The sequence below is a fragment of the Petaurus breviceps genome, unplaced genomic scaffold, assembly GCF_028583685.1.
Source record: "Petaurus breviceps papuanus isolate PSGF00001 unplaced genomic scaffold, PetGlider_PUasm1.0 419, whole genome shotgun sequence".
NCBI classification, from domain to species: domain Eukaryota; kingdom Metazoa; phylum Chordata; class Mammalia; order Diprotodontia; family Petauridae; genus Petaurus; species Petaurus breviceps.
In genome coordinates this window covers 13450463-13473511 of record NW_027186324.1, presented here as the reverse complement: position 1 = coordinate 13473511, position 23049 = coordinate 13450463, and the positions used below count along the sequence as shown (strand labels likewise).

General features: G+C 38.7%; 1 protein-coding gene across 1 annotated transcript in view; it reads left to right on the top strand.

Moving 5' to 3' along the window:
* Nucleotides 1–23049, top strand: part of EPHA6 (EPH receptor A6) — an 862386-nt gene that overhangs the window by 829567 nt on the left and 9770 nt on the right. The window contains exon 16 of the mRNA XM_069100744.1: nt 4299–4492. Within this exon, the coding sequence (XP_068956845.1) occupies nt 4299–4492 (194 nt within the window). The remainder of the gene's footprint in view (nt 1–4298; nt 4493–23049) is intronic.

Genomic DNA, 23049 nt, shown 5'->3' with positions numbered 1-23049 from the left:
CTACTACTACTACTACTACTACTACTACTACTACTACTACTACTACTGCTGCTGCTGCTGCTACTACTATGACCACCACCACCACCAAGAACAGCAAGCATTTATATAGTGCTTTAAGATTTACAAAGTACTAGGGGCGGCCAGGTGGCTCAGTGAGTAAGAGCACTGGCTCCAGTGTCAATACGACCTGGAGATCGAATACCAGGCTCAGACACTTAGCACCCAACCAGAAACACCTGGCCGTGTAACCTTGAGCAAGTTACTTAACCCCAATTGCTTAGGGGAGGCCACATGGCTCAGCGAGTAACAGCACTGGCTCCAGTGTCGGGATGACCTGGATCAAATCCGGGCTCAGATACTCAGCACCACAACCAGAAATAACTGGCCATGTAACCTTGAGCAAGTTACTTAACCCCGATTGCTTTAGAAAAAAAAATATTAAAAAAAAAGACTTACAAAGTACTTTACAAATATTATATAATTTTATCCTAATAACAACCCTGGGAGGTAGGTGCTATTTTTTTTTATCCTTTATCATTTTATAATGAAGAAACTGAGGCCCACAGAGGTTAAGTGACTTGCCCTGGGTCAACAGCTAGTACATGACTGAGGCAGGATTTGAACTCAGATCTTCCTGACTCTAAGCATAGCACTGTATTCAGTACATAATCTAGTTTCCTATGGGATGTTGGTTAAGTCATTTAACCTTTCATTTCCCCCAGTCTACTATCTAAAGCTGTAAGAGGCAGGATGGTTTATGATTTGAGTCAATGAATAGGACCAGAAGTTCCCTCCAGTGGACTGACAGGTGCAGTTTATTTTTTTTAAGTCACATAGAACAATATAAAAATGTCATCACAGAGATGAATGACTGAAAAAGATAGTGAAAGCTGGGAAAAACTAATGGACAACGAATCCACGAGGTCATTCAGTATATCGGGTGGACCCCCTATTGAAGATTTATGGAAAAGTACAGAATGGGAAGCCATGAAGGCTTGTGATAACACATTTGGAGAAATGTCCGCATCAATGTGATCATAGAGTTATCAAAGTGCTAAAGTATAAGATTGGGATCCAAGTCACGATGTTAACATCCAATTATCACATTGTCTAGGTGGAGCAGTAGATAGACCTGGAAGCAGGAAGAACTGGGTTCAAATTCAGCATCAGATACCTACTAGCTATGTGACTCTGGGCAAGTCACATAACCTCTCTGTAAAACAGGGATAATAACAGCATCTACCTTGTGAAGATGCCCGGGATGTTTATAAAGCACAGGGCAAGCACTATATAAACGCTAGTCATTATTATGATTTTATCTCCCCTGATAGAAGGGAAGCTCCTTGAAGACATCAACTGTTTCATTTTACATTTTATACCCCTAGCAACTCACACAGTACCTGGCACATAGCAGGTGTTTAACAAAGGCATATTGATTGATTGATTGAAAATGCTTCACAATGGATAATTTCCTTTTCTTACAATTTATAAAAAGTTACCCTTTTGCAACAATTTTGACATATGCTTTCTTCTTCAAAATGTCTCTAAGCTTGTGATCACTCCAATTATAAACCCGTTCAGAAAATTGCTGAAAAGTATAAATAATGTTTACTAATGGAATATTCAGCAAAGAAAATGTAGGGATTCTGGAATGGGTAATGTGTGCTGATCACACTGGCATTGTATATATTATTTACTGTTATCCAAAAAACTACCACTTCATCAGTAGGAGAGAGGCCCTGCTGATTGCATTTCATTATTGTTACTTGCAAATGTCTAGTCATGTAAACAGATGCTCTCCCTCTCCATCCCTAACTCTGGGCTTCCCTGGCTTCCTTTAAGTCACAATTAAAATGCCATCTTGCACAGCAAGCCTTTCCCAAACCCTCTTAATTCTAATATCTTCTCTCTGTTAATTATTCTCTATTACCTGTACATACACAACCTGTTTATGTGTATTTGTTTGCAAGTTTTCTCCCCCATTTGATTTTAAGCTCCTTGAGGGCAAGGATTATCTTTTGCTTCTTTTTGTAAACCTAGCACTTAGCACATTGCAGGTGCTCAATTCATTTTTATTGGTTGATTACTTTCTGGGCAGATATGATAATATTAACTAAAGAAAGGATTTAGAATTATGGGAAATGTGTGTCATCATCAAAATTTTAAATGTATACAATGCTATGGCTTATGTGAAGGGAGTCTGCAGAATGAAATAGAAGGTCTTTATGATTCTTCTCGGTGAAAGTTCAGTAAAAGTCATTATTTGTAATATTTTTTTCTTTATAATTGATGAGTGACTTTCTTCAGAAAACATACTCTGTACCTCAGTTTCCTCATCTCCCTTGCCTTTCTGATAAAGGCTGTAGAGACAACATACAGAAATTCCTTTGAGCAATTCAGAAAGGACTCTCTGTTTTTGGATTATTATTACAACCATGTAGCAAATACAGATCCAAAGAAGACTTAGGAGACAAACCACGTGATTTCTCATGAGCCAGGAAAAACCTTTCTAGTGCCGTTAACTCCCTGGTCTTTTAGGACTGCCCTCATCTTGATTGGATTGTAGATCAGTGTGAGCTCTCAGGTATAAGCAGGGTGATGACAGCAGGCTGAGTCTTAGCTGGCCCAAAGAAGAAATGGGAGAGCATCATAATAATATGCACTGTCAGAATGGGAAGAAGCTGGCAATGAATGAAGAGGAGATGAAAAGCATAGAAAGGAAAAGGAATGACTAGGAAATGCTGCCTATAGATTTTATTATAAAAGGACAAAAAATAAATAAATCAGTGCCTCTGGAGAGGTAGAATTTCACTTAGATGACTTTATGTGTGGTTTGCACAAAGGCTATTGACTGTACTGACATCTTTACTAGCAAGACTACCTGAAACTAGGCTTTGGGGACTTCTCTTTAATATACAACTATAGATTTTTTTTCTAGCATTTTCCCCAAACTTGACCTGATCCTTACTCTTCAGAGCGTGATGGTGTCCCTATTTTAGCAGCTATTGCTTTTTTTGTGCAAACAGGAAGCGCCCTGGGGTCAGAGGACATGGATTCCAATATTGCTTCTGACACTGCCAGTATGAATTGGAAAGTTATTTAACCTCCGTGAACACCAACTTTCTCATCCATATGATCAGAGAAATGGATTAGGAGACCTCAGAAGGCTCCTCTACCACTACAACCATTATAACCTTTCCCTTGTAGAATCCAGCAGATTCTGCTGTATGTCTTACCACGGTCATGATTTTTTTCTTTATTTCAGACAACAAACTCACAGTTTCTATGTGTTTTTTTTTCTTATTGGCTTCTTTTCTGTTCTTATCTTTACCTCAGTTCTTCCAAGAGTTGTAATTTTTGTCAGTGTCTCCATTAAATTGATTCAGATTGTACCCTACTAAGATTTAGCAAATGGTGTTTGAGAATTACTGTGGCCAAAATCATTCACTCCTGTTAAGAAGGCAATGAACCTCTGTGGACTTAGCCAAGTTGGTCCTCAGTCAATAGCTACACAATCTAAGCTGCACTCGGAGCCTTCCCAGCTGCTGGGACCTGCCAGTCACCTTCACAGCACAGTGAAGTAAAAGAGTATTTCTGTAAAGTGCTCCATGTTCCTGGCCACCTGATACAGCACTTTCAACTCCTTAGGCAGCCATTTATTAAGCACCTACAAGAAAGACTACATATGAAGAGATATATGATTGAACCTTGAAAGAAATTAAGGATTTTATGAGGCGGAAGAGAGAAGGTTATTCTTTTTAGTTACAGAGAGAAGCCTATGAAAAGGTATGGAGACTGCTGATGCAATGTTATTAGAGAAAAAGTAAGCCAGGTGGGCTAGAACATAGAATGTACGAATGGGAAGAAATGTGGAACAAATTTGGGAGGCAGACTACAGCCAGCTTGTGAAGGGTTTGGATGCCAAACATAAGAGTTTGTATTTTGTTCTAGAGGCAGTAGGGAGCCACTGAAGATTCTTGAGAAGGAGAAAGACATGGTCAGACCCATACTTTAGAATGATTATATTGGCATCTATGAGAAAGATGGATTAGAAAGGGGAAATATTGTATTTCTATACAATATATAAGTGTAATTATGGATTTATTTTAATAGTCCAGGCAAGAGTATAAGAGTGTGAACTGGACTGGCAAATGTAGAGAAAGGGACAGATTTGAGAGAGGTTGCAAAGGGAGAATCAAGAAGATGATGACTTGAACATAGTAGGCATTTAATAATTGCTTATTGAATGGAATCAAGTGAAATGGAATATACTGATGTATCATTTTTTTTTTGTTTAGGTAATTCTATCCATTGAGGAAGGCTACAGACTCCCAGCTCCAATGGGCTGCCCAGCATCTCTCCATCAGCTGATGCTCCACTGCTGGCAGAAAGAAAGAAATCACCGACCCAAATTTACTGATATTGTCAGCTTCTTAGACAAACTGATCCGGAATCCCAGCACCCTTCATACTCTGGTGGAGGACATACTTGTGTAAGATGCCAAAAAAGTCCCTCTTTTTCCTTGACTGTGTAATTATTTCCAGGACAATAATAGGTAGAGAAACTCAGCTCTATCAGCCCTGAGTTGCCAACCTTTTGGATATATAAAGCACATTTTATTTATCAGCTGAAATTGCTAAATGTTGACTATAAAGAAAAATGGATTTTTTTGTACAAGAAAGCAGTTTACTTGGCTTTTCCTCTCTCCATATCTAATCTTTTTGAATTGCTTTCTTAATATTTTTCCCACAGGGGTCTTTGATATTTATCATTCTTTCACTATTTACTAGTGTTTCTTTACTATTTGTAGTGGAATCTATGTGTGCCTGAGGTCCACTTATAATTTTCCTGTCTATTCCATGCCCTGTCCATCTATTTGAAATGGAAGGTTAAACAGGTAATGTTACTTGGCTAGGAGCAGGAATATTTCCCTAATGGAATGGTCTCACTCTGCTTCCATTAGTTTACCAAGAAAGATTGATGACAAGAAAAGAGAATGATGACACTGAAATGCCATTTACAAACTAGTTGGTTGAATTTAGGAAATTGACTTCCTCTTCTCTGAATCAAAATCAAAAGCATGGGAAGAAGCGTAAGGAAGAAGAAAACTGTCCATTCAGGTGACTCATTATTGTGCTATTTAAATTATTGATTTGAAATATTTTCATTTATCCAAACACAGCTGAAAATTACATAAAAATCCCCCAACTAAACAATTTTAAAACCCAGTCTCTCAATATAGGGGATGATGAACAGGATGTAGAGACTATCAACTTTGGGTCACAATGTCAGCTTTTAGAGACAGAAAGGGTTAAGGCTATTCAAGGCCTACTTGAAATCTGTCTCAGTTTGGGCCTGAGCACACAGGAGCTCAGCTCCAAACCTCTAACTGGCAACCTCAGCAATGTGAGACCAAGCATGAAATAGCTTAGCGATATTAACTATGACTCTAGTCTGTCTTCCCAAAGAACTTTGCAGTTAAGAAGCAAAGGTACAAGTGAAGGCCAAAATAAAGGGTGCTTTCACTACAGACAGTTTGGAGGCCTGGGGGGCTGGCCTTTCATTATCGCTGTAACCCTGAAACTTGCAGTGCCTCAATTTTCTTCTCTTTAAAGTGAAGAAAGATATTATCTGCCCTATGCACTCCAGAAACAACACAGCACAATGGACAGAGAGCCGGCCTCATGATCAGTAAGATGTGAATTCAAGTCCTCCTTCCACTGAAACAGGCTGTGGGAGCCTTGGCCAGTCACTTAATCGTTCAGGGCCCTCCAACAACTGTCTGAAAACACACGTTGCAGAAGAGGTGCTGGTGTACCATGACAGCAGGCGTCTCCTCTGCCAGGGGCTCCCCATACGGGTGAAAGATCCCAAAGGATCCACACCAGATGGTTATGATGAAGACTAAATAACACAAAAAGGGAAAAAGCACAAGTATTTCTTAAGTGTGACTGTTATCTGCTGGGCACATACAATTGTAATTGAGGAAATGGGGGCAAACAGGTTACTTGACTTTGCCCAAAATCGTGCAGCCAGGAGGCGTCTGGGGCTGGATTTTAATTCATTTTCTTAACTCCAAAGAACAGCTCTCTATTTACTCTGCCACCTAGTGGCCTCTATAATAATTAGCATCTTTTTAACAATCAATCATCTTTTTTATTTTAATTTTATTTTGTTAATCATTAATATGATAATTATATTATTATTAGTTTATTTTTATATATACTTAATTTACTTCATTTTATTCAAATCAATTTCATTACGTTAAATTTAAAAATTAATTTAATTAATGGAGAAGGTTGGCATATGTAACCAAAATAAGCTGTTTCACATGACATCTGGGTAACCTCACTTCCTATTTTACATTAACAAAGTTTCTTGGATATTGATTGCTGCAGAAGCAAAGAGTCAGAATACAGTTATCACTTCCACATCACTGGGACTTGGTGTGTGGTGCCCCCCAAGATCTGGAAAATCCACACAAAATATTTTGTCCCTCCCTCCATACCAGAGAAGAAGTCTGAATTTTTTCTTTTTCTTTTATGGGATATTTACAGTACCTTATTATAAAATCTGGGTTGATATTACATAATACTATACATATATTTCATACATTTCTGAGTTTCTAAACTTTTTCTTTGCATATTATCTTTGGCTTCCACTAAATTCCCCCAAAATTCCCATTTAATTTTTTATCCTAATCCACAACATATTGAAACCGTGACAGGGAAAGTCTCAATGTGGACAGGATAACTGTATCTATCAGAATATTTCTTCTAGAGAAGGGGTAATTGGCTCTCTCCCTCCAGCAAGAGCTTGTGACTGATCCTCTATCCTAGCTCCTGACTGAAACATATGTGCTACTGCTGCGACCCTTAATATACCTCTAGAATAAGAAAAAAACAGATAAATTTGTTCTTAAGCTTATCATTCCCAAACCTTTCACCTGTTTTTTTTATTTCCCCTGTACCTTTTTAACTTGGTTTGGGGGAGAAGATATAGAAAACTCAATGTAGTAAAAGTCAGAGAAGAGGTAATAAACTAAACAGTATCTTATTTGAAGAATTTTTCCATGTATACCTGTAAACTTTCCTGTTCAAAGAGGAAAGAATGTTTACCACATAGCCTTCAAAAGAAAATTTTGTAAGGATGCTTTTACTATTTAAGAAATTGTTGTCAGAACACCACAGAACTAACCAGAATGGCCAAGCTTCTCTATCAATAAAACATTTCTAAGGGACAGCTAGATGGCACAGTGAATAGAGCACTGGCCCTGAAGTCAAGAGGACCTGAGTTCTAATCTGGCATCAGACACTTTTAACACTTACTAGTAGTGTGACCTTGGGCAAGTCACTTAACCCCAGTTGCCCTGCCTTCCCCCCTCCAAAAAGACAAAAAAAAAAGCGTTCAAGGAGAAATATTTTACATAGTCTGACTGCTAGCATCAAAGATGAAGAAGTCATAGATTTTGTAAGTGTAAGAGGCCTTTGATATTATCTAGTCCAACCCTTTGACTTTTAAATTGCTGAAACTGAGAGGTAAAGTTACTTGTTCAAAGTCATACAGCTAGTTAGTAGAAGAGCCAAGATTTGAATTCAGAGCTCATGACTCTTAGTTGGAACTATTTCTGTTATATTAGTCAATAAGCCAGTATTCTAGGAATGGTGTGAGGTGTTACTACAGTTCCTGGAGTTCTTTTCATTACCTGAACATTAGTGACAGTTGGTCAGTCATTGGTGATGACAGTGGTGAAGGTGACTAGAACAGAAGACTATTTTTCAGGGAAATGAGAGGTAGTTTTATAGGTATGTATATGCATGGAAGGTTTAAATACAAGACTAGAAAATCTGGATTTGATCCAATAGGTAACAGGATTATTAGAGGCACAGAGATATAATCTTAGAGTTGAAAATGATCCAGGGATTCTTAACCTGAGGTTGATGGGTTGATTTCAGGAGTCTATGAACTTGTATGGGAAAAGATTACATTTTTGTTTTTAACCTCTAACTTAAATTTAGCATAAACTTTAATTATGAATGTAAACAACAAAGCATTATTCTGAGAAAGGGTTCATAGGCATCATCATACTGCAAAAGAAATTAATGTCTTTAAAAATGGTTAAAAGAACCCATAACCTAATCCATTCTTTCCCAGAACTGAATTTAAGTACTTATAGGGGGAAAATAAAAGGGAACTTTCTTGACCTGAGTAATCTACCCCTGAATCCTAATAAAAATTAAGGTGACAGATGTATTCACCCAGTTATATTCAGTCATTTAGTCAAGAAATATTCATTGAAAATATTATATGGGGGGCGGAGCCAAGATGGCAGAGTAGAAGCACGACTCTCCCGCGGCTCCGGCCACCCTCCCCAATCCATATAAAAAGAGGACACTAAACAAACTTTGGAGCTGCAGAACCCACATAATGACACAGAGAAGCTAACCTCCCGCTGAGGACAGCCCGGCAGGCCGGCAGGAATCGGCCAGCGCAGCGCTCTGGGAGCCGAGCCCAGCCCCACGCCGAGGCTTTAGCCCCAGGGCGGGCCTGACCAGCCGCCAGCCAGAGGGACTCCAGATCAGCTTTCCAGATTTATCAATACATAGATGCGAAGGACAAGGTGAGAGGCCAGTGCAGTCTGGACTTTGGGACCCAGGAAGTGGGAGTGCCTGGCTTTTACCCCCTGAGCAAGAAACCTCTGAGACGCCAGCACAGCCTGCCAGTGCCACGTGGCGGCTTCAGCTCCTGGCCTGCAGAGTGTAGGGAGACCAAGCACCAGTCTGAGGGGTAATCGCTCTTGCTTTAGCCTGCTTGGATCTGGATTGCAGTCTAGGGTGGAGGTCCTGGGGTGTGTGTCCAGCTTGCCAGAGCGTGTGGAGACCTCAGAGAGGGCACCCATCTAATACCTCCGGCAGCTGAGAAAACCCCAGCATTTGGGATGAAAACTCCCCTGTCTGGTGGCAGAGTCCTACTGTGGCAAAAAGCCCAAAAGTCAAATCATTGAGTGGCAAAATAAGCAGGCAAAGGAAACAAAGCAGACAGAAGATTCCAACATTACACTCCTATTTTGGGGATAAGAAGGAGCAAGGCATGGAACAGGAGGAAAACAGTGAAGTCAGAACTCCTGCACCAAAAGCTTCAAAGGAAAATACAAGCTGGTTACAGGCCATAGAGGACCTTAAGAAGCAGATAAGAGAGGTGGAGGAAAAATTGGGAAGAGAAATGAGAACAATGAAAGAAAATTATGAAATGAGAGTCAACAGCCTGACTGAAGAAAATAATACCTTAAAAAACAGACTGACTCAAATGGCAAAGGAGGCTCAAAAAGGCAATGAGGAGAAGAATGCCTTAAAAAGTCGAATTTGTCAGATGGAAAAGGAATCTCAAAAGCTCACTGAGGAGAATCATTGCTTCAGAATTAGATTGGAGTAAATGGAAGCTAATGACTTTATGAGAAATCAAGATGCGGTCAAACAGATCCAAACAAATAAAAGAATAGAAGGCAATGTGAAATACCTCATGGGAAAAACCACTGACCTGGAAAATAGATCCAGGAGAGATAATTTAAAAATTATTGGACTGCCTGAGAGCCATGACCAAAGTAAGAGCCTGGAAAGCATCCTCCAGGAAGTCCTCAAAGAAAACTGCCCTGATGTTTTAGAACGAGAGGGCAAAATAGAGATTGAAAGAATCCACCGATCACCTCCTGAAAAAGATCCCAAAAAGAAAACTCCTAGGAATATTATAGCAAGGTTCCGGAATTCCCAGATTAAGGAGAGAATATTACAAGCAGCCAGGAAGAAACAATTTGAATATTTTGGAAACACAATCAGGATAACCCAGGATCTGGCAGCCTCTACACTGAGGGATCGAAGGGCCTGGAATGTGATATTCCGGAGGTCAAGGGAGCTGGGATTAAAACCAAGAGTCACCTACCCAGCAAAACTGAGTATCATGTTTCAGGGGAAAATATGGTCATTCATTGGAATAGAGGACTTTCAAGCATTCTTGCTGAAAAAACCAGAGTTGAATAGAAAATTTGACATTCAGAAACAAGAAGCATGAGAAGGTAAACAGGCAAAAGAAATCATAAGGAACTTATCAAAGTTGAACTATTTTTTTGTTTGAAGTAATTGGGGTTGAGTGGCTTGTTCGGGGTTGCATGGCCAGTTGTTGTTTCTGGGTGTGGTGCTGGGTCTCTGGGCCCAGATTTGATCCGGGTCATCCCGGCACTGAGGCCGGTGCTCTTGCTCGCTGAGCCACCTGGCCAAAGTTGAACTATTAACATTCCTACATGGAAAAACAATAATTGTAACCTATGAAACTTTTCTCAGTAGTTGAAGGGATTAGAAATATATATATATATGTCCTTATATGAGGGTATGCAGGCATATGAATACATATGTGAATGTGTATATATACGTTTACAGGTATACATAGATAGAGGGCACGGGACCAATTTAACAGGAAGGGATGATACTTAAAAGGTGAAATTAAGAGGTGAGAGGAATATAATGGGAGGAGATGGGGAGAGACAGAGTGGGGCAAACTATCTCATACAGAAGAGGCAAGGGAAAATGGTTACAATGGAGGGGAAGAATAGGAAGGCAAAAGGGAATAGGTCAACCTTATTCCTATTGAATCTGGCTTGAGAAGGGAGGGAAATACACACTAAATAGGGGATCTCACCCTCCAGGAGAATAGGGGGGGAAGGGGATGTGAGGGGGGATGATGGAAGGGAGGGCAGGCTGGGGGGGAGGGAAGTTGGAAGCACCCACTTTTGAAAAGGGACAGGATCAAAGTAGAGAATAGAATAGGAGGGAGGGAAAAATAGTCAGTCTTTTACAATACATCTACTATGTTATTGTTTTGCATTAGCCACACATGTACAACCTACACTGAACTGCTTGTCCCCCCAGTGGGAGTGAGTGGCAGGGGGGGGAAGGGAATGAATCTGGAACTGAAAGTTTTAAAATCAAATATTCAAATATATATGTGTGTGTGTGTGTGTGTGTGTATACTATTATTAATACCATCTTACATGTAATTAAGAAAAAAGATATACGGGCACTGAGGCATAGAGATCCACTGGAAAAGTTGAAATGGGTATGGGAGAAAATATGGGAGAGAGCAGATTGGAGGTGAGGATATCCTGTGGGACTGCTGTTTTGGGGGGATGGATGGGGGAAAAACAGGGAGAAAATTTGTAACTCAAAATCTGACGGAAATGAATGATGTAAATCAGCAGTTAATAAAGCATTTAAGTTAAAAAAAATATTATATGTAGAATTTTCCAGTAGATTGCTAAAAGGGAGACTTCAGCAAAAAAAAATTGAATATTATCCTAATGGGTCAATACAAGAGCTATGGGCTAGAAGATAGCATGGTTTAAGTGAATTCAGAAGTGTTAAACAGCCAGACCTAGAGATTTGTCATTAATAATTCAATTTTAGTCTGGAAGGAGGTCTCTACTGGCATGCTTCAGGTATCTATGCTTGACCCTGTATAGCTTATAATTTTTCATAATGGCCTGGATGAATACATAGATTTATATTTGGTGGCACACATCAAATTTTCAGATGGCACAAATCTAAGACAGTTTGTTACCACATTCATTAGTAAAATCCAGATCCAAAAAAAAAGATCAATAGGTTGGAAGATTCAATTGAATATAAGATCATATTTATGAGGAATAAACATAACTTTATAAATAGTTCAAAACATCAACCTCACAAGTATAAGATGAGGAAGTATAGTTTAGTGGTGTTCATGTGGAAAAATATATAGGGATTTCACCCTCAATATGACAGGCAGGAAAGGTAATGCAATCTCAGGATACATTAGAAGAGGTATAGTATCCAATATAAGGGAAGCATTAGTGTCATAGTACTCTTCTTTGGTCAGACCACATCTGAAACACTGACTAATTCTAGGTACCCTCTCTTAGTGAAGGCATGGATGAGCTAAGAAGCTTCTAGAAGAGGCCAATGAGTATGTGCCTCAAGACCGTGTTATATGTGGAGTAATTGATGGAATCAGAGATACTTACTTGGAAAAATTTTGAGGTGGAAAGGAAGGAATAAGCATTTATTTAGCACCTACTATGTTCCAAGCAATGCACTAAGTGTTATACGAATATTATCTCATTTGATGCTCACAACAACCCTGTTTATAGTTGAGGTAACTGAGACAGACAAAAGTTAAGTGACTTGCCCAGTGTCACATAACTAGTAAATATCTAGGGAGTCCAGATTTGAACTCAGGTCTTCCTGACTCCAGTTCCAACACTATGCCACCTAGTTGCTGGTGGGGTTGGGGCAGGAGACAGGGAACATAATTTCTTTGTGAGCTGTCTTCAAGTAAATTAAGAAGCGTCGTGTGGAAGAGGGCTCCAGATTGTTCTAATTGACCTCACAAGACAGAATTAGAAGCAATGGGTGGAAATAACAGAAGCAGGTTTATTTTCAGTGTTAAAGAAGCACTTCCTGCAGTTCCTATATAGCTATCCAAAAGCTGAATTGGACTCCTTTGGTGAATAGTAGATTCCCTTTCACTATCACTTTAAACAAAGGCTGGGAGATCATTCTGGAAATGTTAAACCAGAGAACCTTTGAGATCCCTTTTCAATGCTGAGATTCTATGACTTGAGCCAGTTCTTTCTTAAGGCCCCCAAAACTCAGTCTTTGTCTACCTGAGACCCCCTTGAAAACACTATAAAAGGAAGGATATTGGACTCATTTTATATGAGAGATGAGTGATGGAATTCATCAACAAGTATTTATTATGTACCTTCTGTGTACTAAGTCCTGGAGATACAAAGGAAAACTGAAATAGCTCTTCAAGCTCTTCTTGAAATATTTCAAGAAGTATTTATTCTTCTTGAATAGATTACAGAAAATAACAAGTATATATATATATATACACACATATGTATGTATACACATAAATATATTGTTCAGTCATTTTTTCATTTGTGTCCAATTCTTTGTGAGACCATTTGGGATTTTCTTGGCAAAGATACTGGAGTCATTTGCCATTTCCTTCTACAACTCATTTTACAGGAAATGGAAAAAAACAAGGTTAAGTGACTTGCCCAGGATCACACAACTAGTCTGAAGCTGGATTTGAACTCAAATCTTCCACTGCATCACCTAGCTGCTGTGATAGTAATGGCAATTAAAGATTCCCCTGTATTGGCTTAGTTTTCAAATTGATTGTGTTAAAACCCAGAGCTTGTTAAACCCACCTGTGGGATGGGCTTGTTGATGTGAAAAGAAAGTCCTGAACTGGGAGGAGCTGGTGACGTAGATTTGGAGAGACACAAGAGAGAGGCAGGAGACCTTTTTTCTTGGAAGCAGCACCTCGTGGAGAAAGAGAGAGACTAAGAGCATTGCTGGTGGCCGCTTTGAATTGCCCTGGACTTTTGAGACCTGCCCCCTGAGCTGCCAAGGACTGAGGAGACATGGCTGTTTTGCTGGTACTTTGTCTGTCTGTTTTGATGTTGTTTTGCCAGATTTGTCCATTGGTGAAAGACAGTTCTTTTGTTGAAGAAGTCCTGGAACCTGGCTGTTCGCTAAGAAGCCCTGAGACTGTCCTGCAGACAGAGAGTGAATACTGTCCACTGGTGAAGGACAGTGCTGTTGTTGCAAGGGTCTGGAGACTGTCCTGCAGACAGAGTGAATACTGTCCACTGGTGAAGGACAGTGCTGTTGTTGCAGGGGTCTGGGAACCTCTCTGTTGGTTCAGAAGCCCTGAAGAAGGATTTTCTGGTTGTATGTTTACAGAAATCCTGGGAGAGGGCTTTGCTAATGTGTTCAGGGGTTCTAGGACTGTTCTACAGACAGAGGATGAATTCATGAAGGGACTGGCAATGTATCTTATGGCCTTGCTAAGCCTTGTCTCCCCAGGAACTAAGATTGCTGAGAACTTGCCTCGTGTCAAGATGAAGAAAAGACCTCCATTTGGGTATTAAGTGCTGTGTTTAAACTTGATGTAACTCTGGGGTAGATTCAATTGTGATCCAGGGGTGGGGAACTTTTGACCTTATGTTTGGAAACTAATCTCCATTTGAGAAGAGGGGCTTTGTGGTGGACTTAATTAAGGTATAGCCTAGGGGTGGAGAAGTATTTGGAACAGAGACTTTGTAATTGATTGAATGAATGGAAGGTCCTGGGGTGGGGTAGTCCTTGGAGATTATTTAATCACATTTAGTAAATGCTGTATTTGGAATGATGTCATGTTTTGATCTTCTCTGTTCCTGGTTGGTCACTGAATAAAATGGAGAGCACCTATGCTAGTATTCTGAACCTTGGGAAGTTGCCTTTCCTTGGCATTACATTACAGCTGCCTAATATGTTATGTATACATACATACATATATACATACACAAATTTATAAGCCATCTGGCAAATTAGGAAAGGATAAATACCAAAGGCAGCACTTGAGCTGAAACTTGGAGGAAACTAGAGATTCTTGGAAGCAGAAAGCAGAGGTAAGCAGTGAATACATCAAGGGTGGAGAATGTCTATACAAAGACACTGAAATGAAAAATGAAGTGCCATTTACAAGAAACATTGGAAAAGCTGCATATGAAGAGAAATAATGTTTAATAAGGCTAGAAAAGTAAGTTGAGGTCAGGTTGTGAAGAGCTTTAAATGCCCAACAGGACCTCTTCTGGAGGTGGAGCCAAGATGGCAGAGCAGAAGCCGGAAACTCCATGAGCTTCCCCAACAACCACCTCAAATGTCTATAAAATATGACTCTAAACCCATTTTAGAGCTACAGAACCCACAAACAACAGAGAGAAACAAATCTCTCACTGAAGGCAGCCTGGCAGGCTGATAGAAAGGGTTCATTGCAGTGTGCTGGGAGCCAAGTGCAGTCCCACATGAGCCAGCATGGCTTTAGACCCAGGGAGGCAGCAGCAGACAGAGCAGACTTCAGGAGAGTGAATCAGCAGCAGCTGTGGTTGTTTCCAGACTTTTCAACCCATAAACTTGAAAAAGAAAGTAAAAGGTCAGTCAGAACTCTGTTGGAAAGGAAAGGCACATTCCAGCCCCTCCCCCCAGGGCAAGAGATGGCAGAGGCATAATGGCTACATTGGCTGCATCATGGCTGCCTCAGGAGCCCCAGGCCTACAGTTAGGAGGGGGACCGAGTGATCATTCCAATGGTAATTGCTCTTGCTTTGACCTGCTTGGATCTGGGTCACTTTCTTGGGTAGTGGTCCTGGGGTGACAAACACCAGTTTGCCAGTGTGGTTTCTATAGAGAGGATGCCCTCCTCAGACTTCTGACAACATTTGCAAACACCCCAGCGATTTGGGAGAAAACTTTCCTCTCTGGAAGCAGAGTTCTACCTTGGCAACTAGCTCAAAAGTCAAGTCATTGACTGGCAGTATGAACAAGCAGAGGAAGTACAAACAGACCATAGAATCCTTTTTGGGGACAAAAAGGATCAAAGCATGGAATGGAGAAAGACAATGAAGTCAGAACTCCTGCATCAAAAGCTTCCAAGAAAACTAGTAACTGGTTACAGGCCATGGAGGAGTTCAAGAAGGATTTTGAAAATCAAGTAAGAGAAGTGGAGGGAAAACTGGGAAAAGAAATGAGAATTATGGTATAAAATCATGAAAACAGAGTAAACAGCTTGACTGAAGAAAATAACACCTTAAATAATAGACTGACTCAAATGGCAAAAGAGGCCTAAAAAGCCAGTGAGTAGAAGAATGCATGCCTTAAAAAGCCAAATTTGCCAGATGGAAAAAAAAATTTTTTAAAACTCACTGAAGAGAATAATTCTTTTAAAATTAGATTGGAGCAAATGGAAGCTAATGACTTTAGGAGAAATCAAGATACTATTAAACAGATCCAAACAAATGAAAAAAATATAGGAGGTAATGTAAAATATTTCATTGGAAAAAACACTGACCTGGAAAATAGATGCAGGAGAGATAATTTTAAAATTATTGGACTATCTGCAAGCCATGATCAAAAAAAAATAAAAAAAAAAACCTAGAAAGCATCCTCCAAGGAATTCTCAAGGAAAATTGCCCTGATACTTTAGAACCAGAGGGCAAAATAGAAATTGAAAGATTTCATGATCACCTCTTGAAAAAGATCCCCAAAAGAAAACTCCTAGGAATATTATTGCCAAATTCCAAAGTTCCCAGGTCACAAGGAGAAAATATTACAAGTAGCCAGGAAGAAACAATTTGAGTATTGTGGAAATGCAGTCAGAATAACACAAGACCTAGCAGCTTCTACATTAAGGGACTGAAAGGCTTGGAATATGATATTCTGGAGGTCAAAGGAGCTAGAATTAAAACCAAGAGTCACCTACCCAGCAAAACTGAGTATCATGTTTCAGGGGAAAATATGGTCATTCAATGACATAGAGGACTTTCAAGCATTCTTGCTGAAAAGTCCAGAGTTGACTAGAAAATTTCACTTTTAAATACAAGAAGGAAGAGAAGCATGAGAAGGTAAACAGGGAAAAGAAGTCATAAGGAACTTACTAAAGTTGAACTATTAACATTCCTACATGGGAAATGATCATTGTAATTCATGAGACTTTGCTCAGTATGAGGGTAATTGAAGGGAATATATATGAATATGTATGTATGAATGCATACATAAGTTTATATAGGAGGGTGTACATGCATATAAATTCATATTTGAGTGTGTGTATATATGCATACATGTACACATAGACAGAGGGCACAGGATCAGTTGAATAAGAAGGGACAATATCTAAAAAATAAAATTAAGAGGTGAGAGAGGAATATAATGAGAGGAGATGGGGAGAGATAGAATAGGGTAAACTGCCTCATATAAAAGAGGCAAGAGAAAACTTTTACAATGGAGGGGAAGAACAGGAAGGCAAAAGGGAATGGGTCTACCTTACTCTCATTGAATTTGGCTTAAGGAGGGATCAACATACACACCAAATTGGGTATCTTACGCTACAGGAAAATGTGGGGGAAGGGGATAAGAGGGGAAATGATAAAAGGGACAGCAGATTAGCAGGGAGGGTAGTTAGAATTACTTTTGAAAAGGGACAGGGTCAAAGTAGAAAATAGAGTAAGTGGGGGGAGGGATAGGATGGAGGGAAACATAGTCAGTCTTTCACAATATATCTACTATGGAAATGTTTTGTAACTACACATGTATAACCTATTGAATTGCTTCTCCTCCCAATAGGGGTGGGTGACAAGGGAAGAAGGGAAAGAATCTGGAAATCAAAGCTTTAAAATCAAATGTTAAACTATATATTATTTTTTTACATGCAACTGGGAAATAAGATATACAGGCACTGGGGTATAGAAATCCATCTTGCTGTACTAGAAAGTCAGAGGGGAAATGGGGGAGGATATAAGAGAGAGCAGATTGGGGGAAGGGTATTTAATAGGATGGCTATTTTAGGGTGGGGGTAGGAGAAAGAAGGGGAGAAAATTTGTAAATCAAAATCTTGTGGAAATGAATGTTGTAAACTAAAAATAAATAAATTAAACTAAATGCCCAATAGGAAAGAAAGGAATCAAAAAAGCAAAAGAAGAAATAAGAAATTATTTTGATCTTGGAAGACAAAAAACTATGGATATGAAAGGACACCTGATTGAAACAGGGAAGATGGAAAGAAGTGCTAGTTAAAGGTTTCCAATTATTGTGAAATGGTGATCACTTGCCAATTCTTTGCATGTGTTAATACATAATTTTATATAGAATATGCATTTTGCTTTGTGAGTGCCAACACTGCCTAAGTTGTCATTTGGATTTACTCTCCTATTTACAATACTCTATATTTACAGATGGACTAATGAAAATTTTCCCATGTCTATATTCTGTATAATAGTTATACCCATAGTTATAGTACTGGCTGAATTGATTCATCAATGCATTCTTTTGTCATTTGAACATTCCTTTATTTTTTACCGTGACACTATTAAGTAGGTGTTATGCCTAGTGAAGGGTGCACAATTAGAACTATTCCAAATTAGATATTAAATTAACTAATTTAAACAAACTGTTCCTGATCACTGCTATAGTCAATATGGAAATTCTTTAGCTTCTGGAAATAGTGCTATGCTTTGCACCATCTTGCCTGTCTTTTCTCTGTTTGATGAAGTTAAGGTTGCTCCTGGGCTAATTTAATCCCATATGCACAAAATATACAAAAGAAGTAGCTCCTGCCATTATCTGTACTATCCTAGAACCTTTAATTTCCTGTTTCCTGGTTGAGGAATATTTGCAGATTGCATCTATCAATAGAGCACTGAAGACTGAAATATAACTGAGGACCTGATCTCAAATAAGATACCCAACATAGTTGTTGAATGCCTTCATAGGCAAAGCTTCAAGTGAGTCATGTAAATTTGGTCACTGAGTGGAATTCAGAAATTGTCAAAGGAGGAATGAAAGTGTCTGAATTAAATTTCCCAAGCTTCAGTAGCAAATAAATGAGTAGCAAATTTATAGAGGGTTGCAGTTTTCCTTTCATTAAAGAAACTAAGAAAATCTAAATATGTCAAATTCAGATCAAAGTAATCAACAAACTTAGAACTGCAAAAGTGACCTTAGTAAATCTAACTTGAAAATAATTGTCAGCCCTTCCCCATTACTGGTATAAAGATCACCATAGTTTATTTCAAAGATTAAGTATTCCAAGACTTGACTCACCCCTGCACAGCTTTCAAAGTGTGGAAGACACAATGTTCCAATGAGAAATTATTCAATGTCAGGTATAGTAAGCATTATTTATAGGATCCTGAATGTTATACTAAAGTTAATAATGACATTAGGTTATGTAATGGAAGGAGGTAGTTGGTATGGGGGAAAAACTGAGTCAGGAAACCTACATTCTCCTACCAGTTCTGTCATTAACAAACAGTGAATTTGGACAAATCTTTTAACTTCTAAGTTCATTAAGCATTGGACTTGGAATCAGAAAGACACGGGTTCAAATAAATTCCTTCTCTAGAACTTACTAGCTGTGCGGACACAGGAAAAGCGCTTTACCTAAAACTCAGTTTTTTCATTTATAAATTAGGGTAATAATAACAATAACTAACATTTATGTAATACTCTAAGGAATACATAGTAATACATATATACATATGTGTGTGTGAGTGTGTGTGTGTATGCATGTATATCTTCATGTGATCCTCACAGCAACCATGTGAGAAAGGTGCTATTATTATACCCATTTTACAGATAAGTAATCTGAAACTAAGAGAGAGTAAATGAATTGCCCAACATTCACTGCTGGGGGGAAGGGGTAGGGAGAGAAGAGAATTCAAACAGGAGAGGCCGGGAGAACACGTGTTTAATAAGCACCTGCTATTGCCAGGAACCATGCTAAGCAGTTTACAAATGTTATCTCATTTGAGCCTTACAACACTCCTATGAGGTAAGTGCTATTATTGTCTCTATTTTACACATGAGGAAACTAAGGCTGAGAAAAATTCAGTGACTTGTCCAGGCTCACACAGCTAGCAGGAGTGTGAGACCAGATTTGAAGTCAGGTCTTGTGACTCTAGGCTCAGTGCTCTAGCTACTGTGCCACAGTTAACTAAGTGTCTGAGGCAGAGTTCAAACTTAGGTCTCCCTGACTCCAAATCTAGGACTTACCCACTGTGCCACCTAGCTGCCTATAGGTGCTTTTCCAATCTTCTGATTTTTCCTCACAACAATCCTATAAGACAGATGCTAAGGAGACTGAGGCAGACAAGGGTTAAATGACTTTCCCAGACTCATATAGTTGGCAAGTGATCAAGGTCAGATTGGAACTCAGGAATTCGTTTGAAGTCTTCTTTACTGCCAGGTTTCATATTCTGTCTACTGTAACACTCACATGCTACCTATATTGCCTGTCTGGTAGGGTTGTGAGAATCTAGTAAGATGGTATGTTTTTAAACACTTTGGTTTTAAACCATAAAGTTCGAGATGTAAGCTGTGGCCCAGGGTCCCCCAAATATTGTGGGTTCATATGCACCAGGTTCAATCTGACTGACTGACCCCACTCTTTGGTTCATTAACATGATCTGGAATACTCCAAAAAAATCTCCAAAATAAGATTTGGACTTGACTTGACCTTGGACCCAAGATGCTTGTCTAGGTTTCCTCAGATGTGTCTAAGAGGGTTCCCAATTCCAGCAAAGGCACTCCATATACAACATAGGTTTCTGATATTAGCCTTTATTTCACTCCAGCAGAAAATGCATAAGGTGAAAGGACTCACAGGAACCCATGAACAGATGTAGGCATATGTTTTGTACCCCACTACAATAGCTCATTAGACTCCCACTTTCCCTTAGGCTACTATATAAGTACTAGTACTGGTACTATAATACAAAGTCAGAGCGGAGCCAGCAGCAGAACTGAATTAACAATGAGGCACCTAAGCTATGACTCCATGGGTCCTTACCATTCCCCTGCTTAGGGTCTGGATTTGTTCCAAAGCTATTGGAAGAACTGTAAGCAGGTGTGGGTTAATGTCATCCATGGGGACTGACTGGATTCAAGTACAGGGAGCTAAACTCTTCATGGCAGTGCTGTCTTATCTATTAATTCTTTCTTAATTATGTTTGTTCTATCTTTTCTATTTTTTCTTTCATTCTGCTTGATAGAGGAGTCAGAAACTAAATAGAATTTGAAGGTTGCCTTCTTTCTGGCTGCTTTTTTGCCATCAGTAGAATCCTTGTTTCTTATTACCCCAAAACTAACTAAAGAAAGCCTTTTCTGCTGTTCTTAGCAGAAAATACCTACATCTGTACGTGTTCTTTTTCAGAAGCTTCAGCTTGGTCTGGGTGCAGCCTTTCTGACTTAATCATGACCTTTCAGGTCATGTATACTTCCCTTTTGTGTTTGTCACAGATTACATGTTTTTTTTCTTTTTATATTCTCTAGTGCCCTTTTAAAATCAGAATTCATTGGAGAGCACCATACACTGCTACTGCCTTTCTGGAGTCTCTGTCCATGGTAACACAACTATCATTTCTCAGAACTTTTTGAAATCTGTTTTCCTAAATTTGAATTCAAATTGTGTTTTAATAAGGTACCTTACTACTACCAAGTTTACAAGAAGTATTGTTTCCTTTTTGTTTGCCTACGTAAAATGAGTATTTTTGTTTCTAATATTCATTTTTCTGTAAATAACAACAGATTCTGGCCAGCCTATGCATTAAGGGGTTTTTGTGGTCCTCACAGCAACCATGTGAGAAAGGTGCTATCATTATTTTGTGGTGATTTATAGAGTGCAGAATCTGGGTCATAAGGTAAGAAATTATTTAATTTCATGGCAAGGAAGAGGAGAAATGCTGTCACAACTGTATTTATGCCTTCTACTATAGCTTCATGAGACTCCCAGACCTTCTCCAGATTCTACTTCCTCCCCTTAACTTCAGTGCTCCTTCTGAATAAGTTCTCTCCCTCTTACACTAATTTTTCCAGGTCTCCACTTTGCACCTCACAAAAATCCAGACACAGACTAAGGAAACTGAGTTACAGCAAGAAGTATATGATATTAAAACTAAATAGTCTTTTTATTAAATAGATTTCCTATTTCATGAATGGGGACCTAATGGGGAACTACTCAACAGATTTTCCATTTAATAGAATGCACTGAAAACAGATAAACAAAACCCTGTTACCGTGGATTGTCTACTAGAACATGAAAATGGCCTTACTAAAGAGAACTTTATGTTCAAATCAGTATCAACAAATACATCCTAAGCCCCTGAGTTCTGATTGTCACAGCAGTTTTCTAGGTACCAGCACTGCAGGGTAAAAAAATATGAACCATGATCCCTGTCACCATGTAATTTACAATTTAGTACTGTCAAAATATTTTCTGCTATATTTCATGTATATACTATGATGTGTGTTATTATATTATGTTGAGGTTAATTTTACTTTATTTTAATTTAAAAGGATACTCCTAAAAGAACTAATAGCTAGGTTTTTCTTTAGGCTCTGCCTCTGAATATATGTCAATTTGGGAGTTTTTTTTTTTAACATTTTAAGGTTCCTTCTAGAATTTATAATTACATGATAATGATGAACTACAGAAAACACATAAAAGTGGAAACTTTCCCTCTTATTCATAGCAGTTTTAGAAATCTATTGACAATATATCTAACAAACCTTTTAGTGTCAAAAATGGTACTGCTCTGAGTGCAGATATCCATTAAGTTAAGAGCCTCTTGGCTAAGTAAGTTTTGCTTATTCGTACTGTGTCTGAATTGCCCCTGACAAAAATAGGGTATATGTTTATTGTTCATTTAACTTCCAGCTTAATTCAATGCTGGCAAGACTTTTAAAATATTTTAGACATATATTTAAATATATAATATATTATACATATAATAGAAATATATATTTTTTAAATATTTAAATATTCCAACCCTCTTCATTTTTGATAGAAAATGCAGATGTTCAAGTTGCCTGCCATTCTGCATCATGAATATTTTTGCGCTGTAGGCTTTTTATAAAGGTACCTCTCACTGGTAGATGGCTAACACTGTCCAAATAACAGAGATATCTACATGCTCAGTAAGTGACAGACTGAATTTATCATACATATCATACTGTCTGATTTATAAAAGAAGACATTTATTGTTTGCTAGATAATATTCCAGATGATTCATCTGGAGGTGATGATGTCAGGAAATGTCACTGGCATTTTCCACCTATTTAGAAGATAAAGCACAGATGAGTTATTACATGGTTGCTCTGAACAATGAGAAGATCCTGACCTTATTAAATCTACTGTCAATGAAGTAGAATCAAGGCTAAAAAGTAACCAGTTTACTAGAGGGAGAGTAATATACAACTATGTGGAGAAAAAATAAATTATTGTGTTGGAACATTCTGGGAACAACTTGTGGCTCCTTTCCCAGAGAAAGAGGTCAGTTGAATGATAATCAATATATTCTTTAGTGAGATCTTTCTGTACTAAAAGCAACAAACTGGCAAGTTGCATGTCACTCCCCGATTAGAATAAATTGTGTGATTTCTAGAGCTATTCCATCATTATTTCTGAAGAGAGAAGT